The 22501-nt window shown below is 41.5% G+C and overlaps 1 protein-coding gene across 1 annotated transcript in view; it reads left to right on the forward strand.

The window, feature by feature from the left end:
- Positions 1-22501, forward strand: part of CHCHD6 (coiled-coil-helix-coiled-coil-helix domain containing 6) — a 478181-nt gene that overhangs the window by 250625 nt on the left and 205055 nt on the right. Inside the window, exon 7 of the mRNA XM_082265088.1 lies at positions 10497-10567. Within this exon, the coding sequence (XP_082121214.1) occupies positions 10497-10567 (71 nt within the window). The remainder of the gene's footprint in view (positions 1-10496; positions 10568-22501) is intronic.

Raw genomic sequence — 22501 nt, forward strand, 5'->3', positions numbered from 1 at the left:
ACACTGGTGCGCAGTCATGTTGGAACAGGAAGTGGCCATCCCCGAACTGTTCCCACAAAGTAAGGAGAATTAAATTGTCCAAAATGTCTTGGTATGCGGATGCCCTAAGAAGTAGACACCGCTGACTCAGTCCACTAGTTTCTGGGTCCCTTGCTGATGGGCTGCATTGTGAACACAGGAGGCCATTCAGAGAATAAATAAATCAAATAGTGTGGCTCTAAATTAATACAACATGATAGAATATATACCGTACTTAATGTGCATAAAACTCTAATACGTATAAATTAATGATAAAAATCTAAATTCATAAAGTGCAAAAACTTGAAATAAATGCAAATGTACATTTTATAAAAAATGCACCAACATATTAAAAATGAGTGTGTTGAAAAACCAATATTCAAATCCTATAAACAAATAAGTCCCAATTCATATAAAAAAATAGGTATGTTATGTACAACATCCAAAAAAATATAAGTTGTATGGTCCCATATCCTAGTGCAAGTGAATGCCGCTCTTATCCAATAAATGTAAGCAATCCATGAAACAGTTGTTTCATACATTGCTGATCACCACAGTGATATCACCCATGAGATAAGATGAGGTTGACTCCTTACCAGATTGTGTGGACCATTTTAAATGGTCAACAGCGGATTTAAAATAAACAGGATGTGTTCCTGTCACTGCTCATCCCCTTGCTGCAAACTCTCCCAGCAATGTAATGCAAAGCAAGAAAATGACATCTCATAGCGCAATATGTTTAAAAAATCTGTATCCTTAATAATAGAAGTGTACTTACATATTTTCCACAGTAAAATTGCTCTAAAAGATGCACAGTGGTTTCCCCAGCAGGCAATAGTCAAACACCAAAGTTCAGGCAGTAAGTTAGTGTAAAGGCATTACATGTATGCCCTGCCTGATGCACGTTTCGTCAAAGAATGACGTCTTCGGGAGTTGGCCAAAAATGTTGAATGTTTTGCCTTTTCTGAATAAATGCAGTGTGTTCTCTGATTGAACAAGGTGGAGGCGAGTGGGTAACATCATGCTCTCCACCTTGTCCAATCAGAGAATGCTTTTCATTCATTTAGAAAATGCAAAGAATTCTCTGAATGGTTTTAGTGCCAAACAGTTGACCTCCTTATTTCAGAATGCAGCAGGGCATTCACTGAATGCAAGACCTCGAAGCAAGTGGAGATCACTGGAGTAGCGGTGTCTACTACATAGATCTCCAGCCTCTGATTTGAAATCAACCAAATCCGGACAGTTCCTCCGGAATCTGGTTGAAGAGTCCCCAGGCCTTTAAGGATCCGGCTGACAGGAAGGCGGAGGCTGTGACCCTCAATATGTTCACTCTGGCTGGTTTGGCAATGAGGTCGGTATTCTCCATTTCGCAGACTCTGACCCAGTGGGCTAAGCTTTTACGCAGTGACCTGGAGGGAGAACAGCTTTCCCCTGCCTTTGCTGAGCTGGCGGACCAGCTGGTCCAGGGGCTGCAGTTTATCTGTGATGCCTCTTTGGATATGGCTCCCCTAGTGGCGCTGCTTTCTGTTTTTGGCAGTGGTCCTTCGGCGGGTCTTTTGGCTCAAATGCTGACCTGCGGACCAGACTTTTAAAAAGGCCTTGACTGATCTCCCCTTTCAAGGGGATCGCCTGTTTGGGGCTACCCTGGATTACCTCATTAAAGGTCTTACAAGGGGAAAGCGTACCTTTCTTCCGCAGGCTACTAAGCGCAAGCAACCTCGTCGTAAACCTAGGCTCTCCTTCTCGGTTCATAAGAAGTTTTTTCGTGCCTCAGGGTCGACTGACAAGGGCTCTGAGCCTTTCAGGGCCTCCTCTAGAGGATCCAAATGAACCTGGTCTGGCAAGCCGAGAGCGGGCTTGTCCAGACCCGCAGACAAGGCTCCTTCAGCATGAAGGTGCGCCCTCACCTATATCTGGGGTGGGGGTTGTCTTTATTGGTTTCTGGACACGTGGATTTCCCTTGTACAAGACAAGGGGGTCCACAAAATCATTTAGTCCGGCTACAAGATCACTCTTGTCCACCGGCAAGGTTCTTTCCTTCCAACATGCACCTTTCCCCAGACTGTTTACAGGGTCTGTTTGGGGCTGTACAAGACATGTTGCTTCAAGGGGTGATTGTCCCGGTTCCTACTTCGGAATGTTTTCAGGGTTTTTACTCAAACCTGTTTACAGTTCCCAGGAAGGAAGGCAAGGTGCCTCCAATCCTGGACCTCAAGGCGCTGAACTACTTTGTGCGGGTGCAGAAGTTCAGGATGGAGTCAATTCACACGGTGGTGGCATCCCTGCAGCAGGGGGATTTTCTTGCCTATATCGAGATCAAGGATGCTTACCTTTACAGTCCAATATGTGCCGGTCACCAGCGCTTCCTCTGCTTTGTCGTGGGAGAGGAGTATTATCAGTTTGTGGTGTTACTCTTTGGTCTCGCATCTGCTCCTCCTTCACAAAAGTGTTAGCACTGGTGCTAGCATTGTTACGCCAACGGGGATGGCGGTACTGGGCTACTTGGACTTGTGACGGAGTCCCCTATTGCTCTGGTGGAAAACCTTGAAATCACCATACGAACTCTGAGGAGTTCAGCTGGATTCTGAATTTTTACAAGTCTGCTCTGGTTCTGTCCACAAAGCTGGACTATCTGGGTCTGGCTCTGGACTCGGCCTTAGCCAGAGTGCTCCTTCCTTTGTACAAACTCCAGAAAATTGCTGGCTGCAATTTGTCTCGTGCTGTCCAGCAGATGGTCATCCCTCCAGACTTACATGCTGGTGCTGGGCCTGATGGTGTCTACCTTCGAGGTGGTTCAGTTTGCACAGTTCCAGATGAGGTCCCTGCAAAAGGAGATTCTGGCCAAATGGGACAAGACTCCCCAGTCTCTCTGCTCAGGCGATCTTAACACTGGAAGAGTCATGACTACCGATCAATTTCTTGGAACTCCAAACGATCAAACTGTGCCTGGACCATAGAACGGATCATCTTCAGGGATGTCCAGTGCACATTTAATCAGACAATGCCACGGCTGTGGCTTATGTCAATCATCAAGGGGGCACAAGAAGTGTCCTGGTGGCTCTGGAGGTAGCCGGCATTCTGAGGTGGGCAGAACATAGTTTACTATGCTTGAGTTAAGAATGAACACAGTAGCGATCAGTACAGATCACTCGCTGTGTTCATTCATTCATTGAACCTGAAACGTCCCTTGCAGCAGCCAGCGGGAGAGGAGAGGAGGGAATCTGGCAGCACTGCAGGTGGGGGAGACAGGGGGCACTAGGCAGCATCGGCACTACACAAGGTGACTAGGGTGTGCCCAGGCACATCTGGTACACCCTGTACTCATGTCTATGTTGAAACCCCAAGCTGGGTTGTCAACCCCCACTCTGAATTCTCCCTTGCAGGACTGCAGAACACCTCTACTTTATGTAACGAAGATGAGGAGAGGTGGAAGTGTCCTGTAGGGAAACAGTTCCCTTATATGTATTTTGTTTGTGCATTTAGCAGTTTTAACAAGCTGCTGTGTAACAAAATCTACAGCATTATTGCATTATTACGTTGGCTTAACTGCTCTATTTCCAGTTTATAAGCTCTCCAGCATCAAACACCTCAGAGAAGCTCCAATAAAGATGAAGTAATAAGTGTAGGATTCATCTCTATGTATACAACCAGGGGAGACTGTAAACCATTAAATATTGTGATAAGAATGAACAAAATTACACTTTGAGTTTATGGGTTTACTAAAGATGAACTAGTACAAGTACCAGTTTGCATATATATTATTTTAGTGTTTTCCTTTAGGCACTCGCTTACTGGGCACTCTTACCCCCTTCCTGCCCAAACCAATTTTTAGCTTTCTTCGCTGTCGCACTTTGAATGACAATTGCCTAGTCTCATGCAACACTGTACCCAAACTACATTTTTGTCATTTTTTTCACACAAATAGAGCTTTCTTTTGGTGTTATTAATTCACCGCTGGATTTTTTATTTTATTTTTTCTAAATAAATGAATAAAGACTGAAAAAAAAAACCTTTTCATAGTTTATTATAAAATTTTGCAGGCAGGTAATTTTTCTCCTGCGCTGATGAGTCTGCACTGATGGGCACTGATAGGCGGCACAGATGGACACTGATAGGCGTCACTGGTAGGCGGCATTGATAGCTGACACTGATAAGGCACTGATTGGCAGCACTGGTGGGCACTGTTGGGACTGCACTGATAATCAGTGCCCTGAATATCAGTGTACATGTCCCTTTTAGAGAAGCCTGTTACCGTCCCTCTTCTACTCTTATGCTGTCAGCATGAGGAAAGGAGTACTGATAACCAGCTTCTAGTTACATCCATGATCAGCTGATCACATGGTAAAGAGCCGCTAATTGGCTCTTTACCTCAGTCTGTGATCTGCAGCGCCCACTGGACACTGTGATCACAGAGTGCGCCATCCGTGCCCCGCAGAACTAGCTGGCCATGCTGTAGCGCCATTCGACTATAGCACAGTCGGCAAGTGATTAAAGGAGAGTTCCAGGTATGAATATTTTATACGTACATAGGTACATTGATTAAGCTTAGACCAATGTATCTATTCTCTATTCAGGGGACTCCATACTTCCTAAACAAAGGTCCAGTTTACTGTCCTTCAGATTTTAGGGGGGCCAGACTGTGGACATTGGGAGTAGAAAAGGTCCCGACGTCAGTGGGAAAAAAAATAATGCCCCATTGTTTGAATGGGAGTAATTGTGACTCATCATTGGTGTCAGTAGGAGGAATTGTGCCCCATTGTTGGTGTTTCTGGAAGGAATAGTGCCCCATCATTGGTGTCATTGTGCCCCATTGTTGACGTCATTGGAAGAAATTGTGCCTCATCGTTGGTGCCATTGGGCGGAATAGTGCTTCTTCATTGTTGTCAGTGGGGGGAATTATGCCCCATTATTAGAGCCGTTTAAAGAGACACCAGAATTTGTGAGACTAACCAGCCAATTGAATAAAGATCTAACGGTGAAAGTACAGCATAGAAAAACAAAGAAGCATACAAGAGATATTAATGACTACAAAGCAGATCATATCTTCAGATGGCAAAACCAACTAGGAGGATCGGATCCGATTTCAACCTACTCAACTCCAGAAAAAACAGTAAGGATGGACTTGATACCGATCAGATTAGAAAATCTGGAGGAAAACACGAGACCTCAGTATATAAACCCGGCAACACTAAGAGGACCAAGAAATCAAAAACCATATCAGAATACACCCAGACGAAACGATGAAGAAGAAAGAAGAGGGAGAAGAGAAAATTAGTATGGTTATGACCAACAAGGATATTAGAATTATCATAACCAACAAGGATACCAACAAGGATATCAGAATCATAACCAACAAGGATAACAAAACCACCAACAAGGATACCAAAATCATTATAACCAACATGGATACCAATATTACCAAAACTACCCACCAAGATACATGGAACAAAGAACACTCACAGGACAACGAACCCCGAACAACTCATGGAGGAAACCACCCTATTGGAGAAATAACAAAAAACCTTACTATAACCATATTAATGGACCAAGAAGAGGACCCCCACAAGAATAATCCTACTATAGGAGAGAAAGAAGCCCAATACCAGTGTATAATTATTATGCACCCCTATCATGAGGATGATAGAAGGGATTAATACCACTATCAGAGACGGAAAGACAGTGGTAGAGAATATAGTAGAGAAAATGGAGATAGAAGGCCTTTTTTAGAGAGAGGGAAGGATACCCACTCTCTGAAAAAGAAAGAAGAATCAAGAAATCAAAGAAGAAGTGTAGAAAAAAGAGAGGCTGCCGAGGAAGAAATACACAACAAAAGGAGATAGGGGAAGGTGTGTTTAACCTGAATGGTAAAACATTAACACAAGAAGAGATAAAAGTTTTTGATAAAGGTCTTAAATACGCTCCAAAAAAGAATCTTGATAAATTTGAGAAAAAAGGAGAAAAGAGCACTGACATCCCCGCATTAGGCTAAGCCGAGCTGTGACAGGAGTGGATAAGAGACCGGGCTTATAATACCAAAAGGGTATTATTCACAGCCTTAAGGTGAGCGGTTAGCACACCTAGAAGTGGCTGGCACTGAAGAGCACTATAGATCACAAGGTTGAAAGGTGGAAGAAAGGTATTCTAATCCACAGGAGTAGAAGATTGGAATATTGTCACATTTATTTGGAAACTGGAGCACTTTTTTTCTATTGTTGGATCGATCTATTCTGATACATTTTGTGAAAGTGGAATGATGACACCATAAGTTCATTTTTGGCACTTGCACTTGGAAAAATCACTATTATTGGCACTAAGGCTAATAGATATTATTGGTATTATTGCACAATCCCACAATATTCTGAATTATAAGCACCTTACTATTTATTCATAAGGAACATTATTGCACTTTATATTTATTGAGGATATAGAATTTGTCACATATAGATCACGGTACACATTTTAATTTTAATCACGTTTGCACATCATTTATTGATATTTATATATATATATATTTTTTTTACAGTCTAAATCGTATTAATTGAGTGTTTTTAAATTAGTACATTATTTATCAGCATTATTATTTATCAGCATATATTTATTGTATATTCAAGAGCTTACTCTATGACACATCTACCACCATTGAAGCGTGGTACTCCCCCCCCACCATTATGTTGTTATCATTGAATAAAATAGTGCCCCAAGGGCAGCAGTTTGGAGACCACTGGTATATATACCATACCTTGACAATGCCCCTGGAATCTGGAAATCACTGTATAGACAATGCTACCCCAGTGATCCCTACTAGCTTCTGCATTCAGTGCTGAGAAGCCAGCCTAATGCATTGTGAACACAGGAGATAAGCTGCTCGGAATGGATGCTTCTCATAGAATGCTTTTGCTTTTTCTAAATGGATTCAAAACTTTCCTTTGACAGGGTGGAGAAGGTAACACCACCTCAACGCCTCACCATCTCGTCCACTCAGAGAACAATTTGCATTTATTGTGAAAATGCTAAATATTCTCTGAATGGAGTCCTTGCTGAGTGGTTGACCTCCTGTGTTCACAAAGAAGTTGAAATCACTGGAGTAGCAGTGCCTACCTTCTAGGGGCATTGACCAGGTATGATATATAGTTAAATTGGTCCAGCTTGGACCAAATGTAACTACTATGTATAAAGTATCCATAGTTGTAATTATTCTTTAAGAGCCAGTTCACACTGGGGCGACTTGTCAGGCGAAGCAGCCCCAACGCATCATTTTTCCACCTCCGTGCTTGACTGTAAGAATGGTGTTCTTAGGGTCATAGTCAGCATTTTTCTTCCTCCATACACGACGAGTCAAGTTAATGCCAAAGAGCTTAATTTTAGTCTGATCTGACCACAGCACTTTTTCCCAATCCAGATTCTCTGAATCATTCACATCTTCAAAGATCAAAGTTCAAATCAAAGATGTTCATTGGCATGCTTGTACATGTGCCTTCTTGAGGAGGGGGACTTGCCGTGTTTTGAGGAGGAAAAATTATGACTATGACCCTAAGATCACCATCCCTACAGTCAAACGTGTCAGCCCAAGTCTGATCATTGGAGGAGAGCAGGCTGAGTTCGCAGCACAGCCAGGAAACTGAGCATGCTGCACTCTCATGCCCAGTGTGGTCAGTTTTTAATAGGAAATCAGAGGGACTGGCAGGAACACCAGGGGTTTCACACAAAGGAAGCAATACAAAGAGAACAGGATATTTTTTAACATAAGTACTTGGAACAACATACACATGTCAGGAATATGGAATGTAGGGATAACAAACACTCTAACCCACAACAGTATTATAGCTATAAGCTGCATTAGTTTTAGCCTTTTATGTCCTCTCAGAGTTTACCTTTTTGCTTCTTTGGAGGCAGCTATAGTTGTTGATGATCTGTCTACACTTTAAAGAGACATAACTCAAGCCGGCTTTATCTACTACCTCTGGGGAAAAAAAAATTGTGTTAACGAACTGTACACACTGCTGTGGTTATACAGACAATTTAATTACCCAAGATGTATCTTAGTGTAGCGTCGCCCTTCAAAATACACTCCCCTCGGTGAATTATTGTTGTGATATTAACTTTTAGTTCATTTAGATTTTAAGTTTTCAGCCATATGATTCAACAATTAGAGACAAGACTTCAACGTGCCACTTAACAACCACTTATTGTAAGTACAGTTATAATAATAATGTTGTCAATTAAGAAGATATAATAAAAGGAAGGAAATCAACTCAACTGAATAAAAAAGAACCTAATAAGTCAATTAGTTAATCAATCAGCTCTAATGAGGTAAACCAGCAGTTCTTGGCTTCAGTAAGGATTGTAGTCTAAATCCTTCAACTTCATGATCCTCAATAGTGCACTATATTAGCTTTAAATTTTCCTAAGGCTTCATGTACACTAGCAGCTCCTAAATTGGAGTTTAGGAACTTTTGGTGTTTTGTTTTGCCAAAGCTCCTAAACTCAACTCCATAAAAGCCTATGGGGTTTATTTACTAAAAGCAAATAGACTGTGCACTTTGCAAAGTACAGTTGCACTCTGCAGGTGCAGTTGCTCCAGAGCTTAGTAAATGAGGTAAAGCTTCTCTTTGCAAAGAGCACCCAATCACATACAGGGAAAGTACACAGTTAAAGCGGAGTTCCACCCTAAAATTATACTTACCTCCATCTTCTTGATCCGGGTCACCTGAAAAACAAATGGATAATCGCAATTTTTTTTTTTTTTTTTTTACTTACCTTGTTTAGAAGATAATATACTTACCTTACTTCCTCTTCCTCCCCTCGGCGGCCACGGCGATTCGTCACTTCCTGGCTTGCAATGATTCCTGGGAGCTGAACGTCATCGCTCCCAGGAATTAATGCGCCAGTCCCGACGTCAGTTCCGGTGCAGGCGCCGTCATACCTTGCTAAACAGCTTCTGGGCATGCGGCACCGGAAGTGACGGCGGGGCCGGTGCAGTGCATTGTGGGACCGAAGAAGACGGAAGAGGATGCAGAAGAGGATCGCGCTGGCTTCAAGCTGCCCACACCTGAGATGGCAGCGCTGGACAATACATTTTCAAGGTAAGTATTTCTTCTAAAAGGTAAGTGCAACCCGGGACAGATCAGAGGCTATCCATTGTGGAATGCACTAGCCCTGACTGTCCCGGGGGTATTTTTATTTAAAACAAAAAACTTTCCCAGGGTGGAACTCTGCTTTAAGGTGCATTTAGTAAATCAACCTCACAGTGTCTATGTAGGGGTTGATTTACTAAAACCGAAGAGTGCAAAATCTGATGCAGCTATGGTAGCCAATCGGCTTCTAATTTCAGTTTTTTTTCATTTAGGCTTTGAAAAAAATACTGGATGCTAATTGGTTTCTATGCAGAGCTGCACCAGATTTTGCACTCTCTAGTTTTAGGTAAATCAACCCCATAGGCTTTTAGCAGCGTTTAGGAGCCACTGCGGTTATGTGAGGTTCAACCTCCCTTTCCTGAATGCAAAAGAATCGTGTTCAGGATAGGAACGTTTTGACCACCAGACACTGGAAAATGCAAAGCGGCAAAATCGAGGTGCGATTTTGCTGCGTTTTGCATTTTCCTGCAGCCACAGTAATTTTAAGCGGAGTGTACATGAAGCCTTACTCAACCAGGATCCCAATTTACAGCACACACTGATTTTGGTAGCATAAATTTTAATGCAGAATGTATGTTCCTTGCTAAAGAACATTATTTTTAAACAAGGGTAAAGTTCCATGTTAATCCTTGGTACCTCCAGATGTCAATGCACAGGCTATGCAGTAAAAGTTGTAGTTAGAGAGGTTGTGGTTTTAATGCAGACACTTCCAGTTCTGTATGTAGGCTCAGTTTTGCTCCAAAGCACCTCAAAACCCATAGCATTTTCTAAGGTCAAAGTCTGGTCTGACCCTTCCTATTCCCAAAAACCACAAAAATCCCCAAATTCTGACCAGAGGTTGTACCGTTGGGCTCTGGTCTGCCTCTTCCAGTCTTCCACGGCCTAGCATTGGTTATTAAGACTGCCCTTCTCAGTGATAGTCCCATATTTGGGAATAGGAAGGGTCAGATATAGGAAGGGTCTCAGTGATAGTCCCATATTTGGGAATAGGAAGGGTCAGACCAGACTTTGACCTTAGAAAATGCTATGGGTTTTGAGGTGCTTTGGAGCAAAACTGAGCCTACATACAGAACTGGAAGTGTCTGCAGTAAAGCCACAAGAAATGTGACTGTTGTCAGTACTCCCGGCAGTGTTACATGGCTTGCCCCAACCTCTCAAACAACTTTTACTGAATGGCTTGGCCTCCTAATAGAGCTGCTGGCAAAATCAACAAATAAAACTGTTACAGTAACTTGGGAATCATAAAAATTCACTGCATCATATATGGCAGTTTAATTTTGCCCATAGTTACTCTTTAAGCAGCAGAATATTACTCATCACATCTCTTGTATTTATTCTTTTCAGAACTTGGAAATTTATAAACTGACAGCCGAGCAATTCCACACAGCGGCAACCAACGCCGAGCTCCGAGTAAAGTAAGAAAACTTTCTTTGTGATTGTTGACATTTTCTCTTTCTTGCCAAGTTGCAGCCATATTTTGGAATGTACAGTAAAACCTTGGTTTGAGAGTAACTTGGTTTAAGAGCGCTTTGCAAGACAAGCAAAATTTTCAAATAAATTTTGACTTGATATACAAGCGATGTCTTGATATAAAAGAAGTAGCCTAAAGTCACAGCTGAGTATAAAAGAGAAGAGAGGCGCCTCTAAGTGTAGCAATATGGTTACATTTAATGAAGGTACAACATTTAGCATGGTTGATGATTGGAACAGGCACATCTAAGTATGCAGGCATCCAGGCTAAAGCTGTCCACATAGACCGTCCTCCACACCGCCATCTACGTCATCCCTTCCATGCTGCCCCTCACTTTCAGATCGCTTTACTGCAGGGTGGTCTTCCCGGTCAGGATTACAGACTGGAAGCTGGTGGTGCAGAAGATGGTCTATGTGGACAGCTTTACCCCAGATGCCTGCATACTTAGATGTGCCTGTTTTATTCATCAACCATGTGAGTTGCTAAATGTTGTACCTTCATTAAATGGGAACCATATTGCTACACTTAGAGGAGCCTCTCTTCTCTTTTATATTCTGTAGCTCCTGCTGGATTTTGCTTCTAATCCCCTTGTGGAAGCGGCTATTTGTGGATGGACATTTTATGGTTATATAACCTATCGCAATGCTATAATCTTTTTATATGGACTATAAACTGAAGGACTTATGAATAAATGGTGGTGGAACGAATCATCTGAGTTTCCATTATTTCTTATGGGGAAATTTGCTTTGATATAAGAGTGCTTTGGATTACAAGCATGTTTCCGGAACGAATTATGCTCGCAATCCAAGGTTTTACTGTATTTTAAAATTGTCATATTCATTTTTACCTGTCAAAAGTGTGACAAAGTCCATGTCATTCAGTAAGCCACAGTAACCAATCACGTCACCTAACTTCAGTGTAAAACTGTCATTGCAGTGAGGGCTCAGAGCATGAGAACACAACAAGAGTGCCAAACTAAATGGTGGAAGAGTCCAGTGACTTTAATGATTTCTAATATGATCCCATAAAATGGGTTATGCGTTTTGGGGGCCAGCACACTCTGCTTTCATCAAGGCTAAGAATTGTTATAAGGGATAAAGTGGACTGAGTGGGACAAACAACATTTTTTATTCAAAAAACATGCAAGATTAAAACTGAGCATGAACATGAAAACATAAACGGAAATGGTTGCATGCCCTTAGTTTTGATGGCTGCATTTGTTTCCCTTTATTTTCATATAGTGATCCTGCCACTAACACACTTCCTGTCCTAGGGTGGTGACATTCACTGTTCTGCATTCATAGAGGAGCAGCGTTGTCAGCATTACAGTATAGCTCCTTTTATTTCCATAAAGGGCTGCTCCGTAGTTGTCAGAGATAGTTGTGCACATGGATTACTAGAGAGATAAGTGCAGCACAGGCAGTGATCAGCTCGCTGGATTTCTTGCAGAATCATCCAGCATTTAATTATTATTTATCAAACAGATAGAACAAAGGGATTTTAATGGTATATTTAAAGTGGAAGTAAAGTCACCAAATACTCACCTCCACTCCATCAAGCACAACCCCCTTGCCGACACCACCACAACTCGTCATTTTACATGTTCGTCATCTTTAGCCATTTTGATTGGGCAGCTCAGGATGAGGTTAACTTATCCCGGTTGGAACAGCACACTGAGCTACGCTTGTACGGCTAAGCCCTCTTGCACACAAGAGTAAAAAAGCTATGTTTTTTGCTGATCTGGATATAGATGCATTGTTCTATATGGAACCATACACACCGCAGCATAAAGATGAGTAGTAGAGATGTGAGTAGAGATCTTGTCAGAATATTTATACTGCTCTGAATATAAGTGTCTATGTATGTCAATAAGCAAAGATCTGTGAGGTAGGAGAATCTCAACTTATTTCCACAAAGCAATATGTAACGAATTCTTTTTATCAATTAATTTCTTTTTAAAAGCATATACCAATCTTAGTGAAAACAGTCTACAGTATGGAATATATAAGAATATTTATTTATAAGACATGTATTCACAATAAATGATCAGACTTGAGATGACACAAAAAGATAACCTTACATAAAATACAAACTTCAAACAATAAATGCAATGTGATGGGTAGCTCAATAATGAAAGTAAAAATAAAGCAAGATTACGTTTTCTCCAGGTATAGTATAAACCATAAATGAATGTTCTATATAATCAGACCACAATTGTCTGCGAATTGCGCAACCGACAGTCACTCCACTGCAGATGGAGCGAGAATAGGCCATGCAAGACGAGAGACTAATACGCCAATGTGCGCTAAATCTGATATTAATAAAAATGTATAAAAAGCAAAAATCAGCTCTTAGAGAAAAATCTACATATGGTTAATACGGCTAGGACTGTAATCTCGTTACCCTTTAGCATGAAATGTAAAACATGTAAGGAATGAAATAAATGGTATTAAATATTATCAAATAACAGCAAGGTATATTTACCACACTTAAGAGGGCTGCTAGCTTAAATGGTCGTTACCAGAGTCCTTAAGATGGCTGCCTTCCCAAAATGGTGGCCAGTTAGGGAGGAGTTTCGTTTGGCGTCCTTCAAAGTTTCAGATACATGATGGAGCAAAATGGAGTATGTATAGATGAGTGTATGCATGGCTGTAGTAGCGTGGATGTGTAATGAATGTTGTGTAATGTAATGTGTTACATCTGGGTTCTCCTTTTTATATGGTATTGAACAAAGGACTCTTAAAATTACCATAAGTTAAGCCCAGAGGGAGGAACATTATCCCCATTGGTTGGGACATTCTTATCCATTAACTGGTGATGTCATTGAGTGACACCTCCTGGTTGACCAATATATTGGATATTTAAAACTATATGATTTCTCCATTTAAGACTATCATAAAAAAAACATAATAATTTATCCATACTCTCATCTATAACATGTCCATTTAATATCTCCATCGTGCATCTAGGTAAGGAATGAATCTGGTAACACCATAATATATTATTAATAGATATATCTATATATATATTTGGAAATGACTGTCTAAACCAAAGACTTCACTTGGCATCAGTCACCAGAGATGGCAGTATTGTGTTGCTCTTTAGATTCAGTATAACAGCATTCTTTATCTACAAATAAACTTTGCACCTTATATTGACAAATAGCTTACAATCTCAGACCTTCTAGACTCTTTGGCAAGGACAGAAAAGTTTTATGATACTTTACCAATTACTAAGGTTTACTGAAATCTTTCTTGACATACAGATGAGTCATCAATATCAGTTAAAGCTAGAATTTAGCAAGAATGACACAACTATAATATAGAAAGTTTACATACATATCTATGTATGTTATCCATATATATATATTTTCTCTTATATATGATTATAATGTATTTGTAAATCTTATTTTTAAATGGGTTTAAACACAGAATACTTGACTGGTTTATGATCACCACACAGACAAGATTACCTTGGTATAGCGTTAGCTAGACTTTATCTAAAGAAAGTTAAACAGACTATTAATTTATTACCTTAGGTCAACACAGCATGTTTGGGTAAACCTTTTAAAAATCTGTTGAATAGACACTTTTGCCTAAAAGTAGTTTAAACTTTCAGTGACCTTCTAACAATATGGAGGCCACTGCTTAAAGTTTCTATATAGAATAGAATATCTATATATATATATATATATATATATATATATATGACTATGCCATATTTCCATATTTCTTTTATTTAATCTCCCCCAATAATTCTGACAAGCTGTAAAACAAAAATTTAAAAATTTACCTTTGAGTGCAGTAATTTACGCGTGTATGCATGTTTAGGCAACGTATACACACGTATATTGCAATACTGGCAATGAAGAAGAATTTTAGGCTTGCATATGCTCACGCACCTTTACGCAAGGTGTTTAGAAAACATTTTACTCACTATCTTAATGTCAACAGGATCTTGAGCGTAGACATCAGTAAATTCTTATATTCCTGTGCAACTGGCCTTAAGCCTAGTACACGTGGGCTGAATGTCGTGCGGCATCGGGCAGTTCAATAGAAACAGGCCGACTTTCGGCCGATATGTACTGAAATTTGGTTCTAGCGGGCGACTTCGTTCAAAGGGGCATGAGTAAAAAAGGTCTGCCGTCTCGCTCCCAATCGCTCCCAATGCCCACCGGAGTTTTCTGGCAGGGGGAACATCCCCCTGTTAGAACACAATAGCACAGCAGTGGAGATCACTGTACTAACGTCGGATAGTTAGTACAGCTGCTCCCCTGGGGCTGTCAGTTTTTTTTTTTTCGTTTAGCTCTGCTGGGTTGAACGAAGAAAAACTACTAGTGTGTACGGTGCATTAGTATACAGGACCATTCACAAAGCGCAGCACAAGCTCATGACAAGCTTACACAGTAGATAGGCAACTGTTATTCCTCAGGAAGTCACATCCAGCTCCCATATCCAAGATGGTGGGTCCATGGATCGGCAAAGGTAAAAAGAACTTGCTGCAGGAGGGAAGACAGCAGTGAACTTGAGGCACTGAAAGGTCATCAGCTACTGTATTTGTACAAATGAAAAACTGAATTTCCTCTTTAGGCTTTGTTCACATTATTGAATGCCTGAAGGAGCACATGCGTTTTCTATTCACGGATATAAATAATCTTGGACTTTGTGTTTTCCACAATATCCAAGCATCATTTTTGTGCACACATTTTTACTGCCATATTGAATATTTAAACATCGTATTTATCTTAGGCAAACACAACCAGCCGACGTTCTTTGTTATACCTATATCGGGAAACTCTTTGCATTCTATCACATATTTCAGCCAATGTAGTGGCTGTACAATTATTATTAATACAAAGATCCCACTGACATATCAGTTGATGTTCGTTCATGGGCAGAATCATAATAAATTTGAATATAGTTGTACAATACCAAGGAAAATGTGAAGAGATACCTATATGCAGAGAAGGCAGTCCCAAGATATCTGGGGTCCTTGTGTATCCATTTATTAATTATATTTGGTACTGATATTTTAAAGCTGAAATAATTTATTTATATATTTTCAGTGCGTTCTTTTTTGCTCAGATCTAAATTATGCTCCATTCTGACATGAATAATAGAATCACTAGAAGTGATAGAAAAACTCTCCAACAGGAACAGTAACAAAACATTGTTAGTAGAGTGGGAAAGGGTCCATTTACACTTGTCCATTTACAAATCGTACAATGCGACTTGATGCAATTTTGATGCGACTTTGAAAGAGTGCGAACTTTTTTCGATTTTAGCTTTGACCAATTTGATCGTTTTTTTTGTGCTCTACAAAGTCGCTAGACATGTGCAGAACAGAAAAAATTGTTTAGTTTAGATTGGTTTCTTTATTTTCTACCAAGTTCCAAATTTTCAGAACGGTTGGAATTGTATTTGCTCAAATAATGATCGACCGATTCGAATTCTGCGTAAAGAATAGCTGGTTGTTAAAGACCGGACCGGGCTTCCCCACTGTGAGCTGAATGTAAGCCACAAAAAGGCCGGCAATGAAAACTAAATGAAAAAAACAGCGCGGAGTCCCGCCCCCCCCCCCCCTTATCTATACCAGGCATCGAACGAGGGCCTGCTGGGTTGGTAAAGTCACCAGGAGGCAGTGCCTCCTCCTTTTTTATTTTTGGATAGAGTAAGGGAAGGTTATAATCCGTCAGATTTTTTTTCGCCATTTGTGTCCCATTGCGGAGATTTCCCTTCACTTTCATGTCCCATAGCCAAACAGGAAGTGAGAGGAAATCCCTGCAAATTAAGGGAATTCTTTGGGGATCCCCCAGGTCACCAGAAATAGTGTCCCCATTGGAAGATTTCCCCTCTTAGGTTTCTGGAGACAACCCAAAGCTTTGGGTTTTCTTTTACTTTCATTGATAATAGTAAACGGGGGGTGGGGGGTGTAAACAATGGGGGGTACAGACAGCAATAAAATCCGACAGGTGTTCTAATCTCTCTCTGCTCTATCCAACATAAAAAAAAGTTTTGCTTTTAGTTCTACTTTAAATCCAAGCCAATTTTACTTCAGATAATTGCTATACAGAGGATGTTTGTCTGTCCAGTCTTTTGAACTGTAAGAAGACCACGACTTTCCTAAGCCCTGTCTCTGTGAAGTCTTATCACTGACTAAGGGAACATTGATGAAACCGGGAGGGTCTAGGTAGGACCGTGCTAACTAGCACTAAACTGGAGAGATATAACAGGGGGAGATACCCAATCACATAAATAAACAAATTGTAGTGGTACAAAACCAGTATGAGTGATATATTTCAATCATTTTTTTTCTTTTAATTTTGATGCTTATGGCTTACAGCTAGTGAAAACTTGAAATTCATTTTCTCAGAAAATTAGAATATTACATAGGACCAATAAAAAAAAAAAAAGGATTTTTAATACAGAAATGTTGGCTCAGTGAAAAGTATGTTCATGTACAGTATAGTATGCACTCAATACTTGGTCGGGGCATTAATTACTGCATCAATGCGGCGTGCCGTGGAGGGGATCAGCCTGTGGCACTGCTAAGGTGTTATGGAAGCTCAGGTTGCTTTGATAGCGGTCTTCAGCTCGTTTGCATTGTTGGGTCTGGTGTCTCTCATTTGACAATACCCCACAGATTCTCTATGGGGTTTAGGTCAGGCAAGTTTGCTGGCCAATCAATCACAGTGATACCATGATCATTAAACCAGGTATTGGTACTTTTGGCAGTGTGGGCAGGTGCCAAGTCCTGCTGGAAAATGAAGTCAGCATCTCCATCAGCAGAGGGAAGCATGAAGTGCTCTAGAATTTCCTGCTAGAGGGCTGCGCTGACTTTGGACTTGATAAAACACAGTGGACCAACACCAGCAGATGACATGGCTTCCCAAATCATCACTGACTGTGGAAACTTCACACTGGACTTAATGCAACTTGCATTTTGTGCCTCTCCACTCTTCCTCCAGACTCTGGGACCCTGATTCCCAAATGAAATGCAAAATTTACTTTCATCCGAAAAAAGGACTTTGGACCACTGAGCAACAGTCCAGTCCTTTTTTTTTCTTAGACCAGGTAAGTCACTTCTGAGGTCTCTGGTTCAGGAGAGGCTTGACACAAGGAATGCGACAGTTGTAGCCCATGTCCTGGATATGTCTGCGTGTGATGACTCTTGAATGACTGACACCAGCCTTAGTCCACTCCTTGTGAATCTCCCCCAAATTCTTAAATGTCCTTTTCTTCACAGTCCTCTCAAGGCTGCGGTTATCCCTGTTGTTTGTGCACCTTTTTCCACCACACTTTTTCTTCCACTCTAACTTTCCATTAACATGCTTGGATACAGCACTCTGTGAACAGCCAGCTTCTTTAGCAATGACCTTTTGTGACATACCCTCCTTGTGGAGGGTGTCAAGGGCTGTCTTCTGGACAACTGTCAAGTCAGCAGTCTTCCCCATGATTGTGTTACCTACTGAGAGATAATTTAGAAGGCTTCATGAATCCTTTACAGGTGTTATGAGTTAATTAGCTGATTAGAATGTGACACCATGAGACCCGTTCACACTGGGGCGAAGCTACTTGCCGGGGTGACCTCACAGGAGCGGCCGGCACGGACTTCATATCATTGAAGTCAATGCAGGTCGCTCCGGGTCACCCCAAAGAAGCTCCGGACCCTTTTTCTAAGTCGGAGCGACTTGTGTCGCTCCTATTAGAACGGGTCCACAGCTTCTCTATGGCAGGCGACCTGTCAGGCGACCAGGTCGCCTGACAGGTCGCCCCAGTGTGAACAGGGTCTAAGTCTACAATATTGAACCTTTTCACAATATTCTAATTTTCTAAGATACAGAATTTTGGGTTTTCACTAGCTGTAAGCCATATTCATCAACATTAAAAGAAAAAAAATGCTTGAAATATATCACATCTGTGTGTAATGCATCTATCTAAAATGTATGTGTTTCACATTTTGAATGGAATTACTGAAAAAAATTTACTTTTTAATAATAAACTCATCAATGTGCTGCTTCTCTTTCATTGTCACGGGCTGGGGGAGAGTCCGAAACAGCTTGGGCTTGGAGGCAGTGGGTCAAAACAAAATGCCATGTAATTTAAACGTAAAGACTGGGACATCTAGTGGTGAAAAATAATTACTGTGAAGGGGGGGGGGGCTCCTCATTACTGGTGAGTATTGCAGCAAAAGCAGCATTTACTTGTTTATTTGTATCTTTGAATGGATTATTTAAAACACCTATTTAGAAAAGAATCTGAGGTTTCTGGCAGCTGATGAATTGTTGGGGAGCTGTCCAAGTCTTCTCTATGCAAAGTGTTCATATCGGATCCCCTGCTGGTTGTAATGCAGACCATGAAGGAAGGAGGGGGGGTGGTGGAATAGCTACCTTGATATTCTTTTTAGAATGTGTATTTTCACTTGTCTTTAATAATTGGCTTTTTCCTTGATTGAGAATTACGCTGCATCCTCTTAATTACTGATAAAATCTGTTGCTCAAACCTCACGGCGCCTTCATCTTTGATATAGTCCTGAGATTTAGTTTGAGACGTGAAAGAGCAGCGCTTCAGGTGTTCTGTGTGTTTGCTGTAATATAGAAAGTCTAAAGTAACACGTTTAATTACTCCCTTGTGGTAGTTGCATACGCTAGCCATCAAAGGTAATAAAAATAGTTTAGTATGTAAATAGGATACATTGTAACTGCTAACAGATCTCTTTATCTTACTGTTCACAGAAGACAATTATCTTATACTGTCTTATGCTATATGCGCAGGGGGCTTAATGAGAACCTGTAACTTTCTACACAATGTAAAGATGGAAAATAGAAGCATGAAGCTTTTGTATTCTTAAAGTGGTTTTAAAGGCTGGAGGTTTTTTTTTATTTATTTATTTAGTTTTTTTTTTTTAACATAAAGTGGTTGTAAACGCTCAGTTTTTTTGTTATAAAAATAACAAACATGCCTATACTTGCCTGCTCTGTGCAATGGTTTTGCACAGAGCAGCCCCGATACCTCTTCTTCTGGGGTCCCCCACCGGCGCTCCAGGCCCCTCCTCTTCATCAGGTGCCCCCCACGGAAAGTTGCTTTCCCTTGAGAAACCGGTGCGGGCTCGCTTCTGAATCCAGCTGTTGCCTCTATTGACACAGACAACGGGACTCCATCCTGCCCCCCACTCCAATGTCACAGCTTTCGGTTGGCAGCAGCGGGTACCAACGGCTCGCTGGATTGGATTTGGCTCAGGTAAGAAAAAGGGAGGGTCTGGCGAGGGCAGCTGCAGCACAGAAGGTTTTTCACCCTAATGCATAGAATGCATTAAGGTGAAAAACCGTAAGGCTTTACAACCGCTTTAATTCATTCTCTGCATTAGATTGTAAGCTCTGACGAGCAGGGCCCTCTGATTCCTCTTGTTCCAAATTGTATTGTAACTGTAATGTCTACCTTCATTTTGTTAAGCGATGCGCAAATTGTTGGCGCTATATAAATCCTGTACAATAATAATATATTAATTAAGATAAATAACCTTCTGCATGTAGCTCCCCATCCTCCCCCTGAGGCCCCCTTATACTTACCTGAACCCGATCTCAATCCAGCGCTGTGTTCGAAAGCATTGCCTCTCTTTGCTGTTAATTAGAGCCAGTGAGAAGGGAGCAGGGTTTATTTACTAAAGGCAAAAAGACTGTGCGCTTTGCAAGTGCAGTTGCTCCACAGTTTGGTAAATGAGCTGAAGCTATGCTGACTTCTGTCATCCAATTATGTGCAAGCACAAATGCAGCTCTCCTTTTTTTCCTTGCACGTGATTGGGTACTAGTTGCAAAGTGAAGCTTTACCTCATTTACTAAGCTCTGGAGCAACTGCACTTGCAGAGTGCACAGTCTATCTGCCTTTAGCAAATCAACCCCACAGAGCGCAGATCAGGAGCGGGCCCGCATGAGTGCCCCTATAGCAAGCAGCTTGTCATGGGGCACTGGGTGGAGAAGAGTGGCATTGAGGGGCCGCAGAAAAGGAGGATTGGGGCTGTTCAGTGCAAAATCATTTCACAGAGCAGGTAAATATGACATGTTATTTTTAAAAAATAAAATTATCACTTCAAAGGGAAACTGTTGTATACTAGACTTCTGCCCAATCACACGGACACACAAACACTAAGGCCTCTTTCACATGGTTGGTTGCATGCAGGCACCTGATGCCAGTGGCAAGAATCTGGTGGCTGGAATGATATTGCATGCGAAAAGCAACAGCCTCTGCTATTTGCTTGTAGCTGCACATAGAGCAGTCCTCTGCAGTTAGGGACAGATGTCCAAGCCTGGACGAAGCTAATTGCATCCAGGCTTGGACATCCATCCATAACCACAGCTAACTGTTCTGTGTACGGCTACTTGTGAACAGTGGTGCCCCCTGTCATCCTGTCCTTAGTTTAAATAGGCTAAGCAACTGCTGTTATTCACATGTCTTGGTCATTCCAGCTGCAAGAATCTGCTGTTTTGGGACCTAGATCACCTGCTAGTGGCACTGTGGTTTCTTGGATGGAGGGTTGTAATTCCCACCAGCAGATGTCTCCTAGCAGCCAGCAGATCCCAGTAAGGAGTTTACACCTGATACTGGCTGCTGGGAGGATATTTAGGTCCTGTCCTATTAGTGACTCTTGCTCCAGTGTTTTGTTTTGCTGTCAAATATTACTAGCCTGTTATCCTGTTCCTGCCATGTTTGCTGTACCCTGTATCCTGCCGCCATGTACCTGCTCTCCCTTGTTCCTGATCCCAGTTTTGTTTCCCATCTCTTCGCTGCACCTCCAGTTGTCCCCTACATTGTTTATACATAGTTGTTAATTAGGCTTCAGTATGTTAGTTATTAGTCAGGAATTCTGTTATTTTTTTTGGTTCATTTATATTTTCAGGTTTGCTGTGTACTGGTGTTTAGAAGGCTGCTGTTGGCTGACGTGACAGAGCCGGTCCAGGTTCGGGCAAGATCGCGACCATATGGTCGGGATCCGCCCACATGCCTGGACCAGCACGAGGCTTAGCCTCTTAGCGAGTCCCTGAGAGCCTTAGCTGGCCTCTCCTGCGCCCTCCACAGCACTCCAGTGCGGGCGGGGGATGGGGGCTGGGCAGAGCAGATCGGGGGTGTTTGCTCGCTCAGTTCTCAGTGTTCGAGCCAGCAGGGGACAGATGCAATATCGGACCGAGGTAAGTTAAAAAAATAAAAGTATTCCCATGCTTCTGAAATGTATCCTAACCCCCTCTTGCTATTCCACCCAATGGTCCAGTTAGATTTAAAAAAAAAAAAATCACTAAACTGGAAAAAAAAAAAAAAAAAAACGCTAAACTGAATCCCCTAATTCCTTATCAGAACATGTAGTTATGTCACATGCCTAGTCTGAAGTCTTTTTTCTTTTGCACGGAAGAGTGGAGGTCCTTCTTAGAGCAGCCATGTCCCCTACTGGTTATGTAGAGACATCCATTTGGCTTTTCATAAGTGGGCTCCTTACAAGGTGCTAAAGACTATAGCAAAGGTGTGATGATGTCAAGAAGAAGGGCAGTAAAAAGGCGTCAGCGGCAGACCCAGATTGCAGCACTGGATCACCAGTTCCCATTCACATAAGAGTTGTTGTGAAGGGTCATTTGATGGTGAAGTAAAAAAGATTGGAGGATTAAGGGGGGGGGGGGGGGAGAAGCTTTAAAGCTGGACTCCTGACATATACAGTGGGTAAAATAAGTATTGAACATTTTTCTAGGTAAATACATTTCTAAAGGTGCTATTGACATGGAATTTTCACCACTTGTCGGCAACAACCCATGCAATCCATACATACAATGAAACTGAAACAGATACGTTTAGAAATGGAGTTATGTGTAATAAAATAGACTGACACAGGGAAAAAG

This window comes from Pelophylax lessonae (genome assembly GCF_965119305.1).
Source record: "Pelophylax lessonae genome assembly, chromosome: 8".
Classification (NCBI taxonomy): domain Eukaryota; kingdom Metazoa; phylum Chordata; class Amphibia; order Anura; family Ranidae; genus Pelophylax; species Pelophylax lessonae.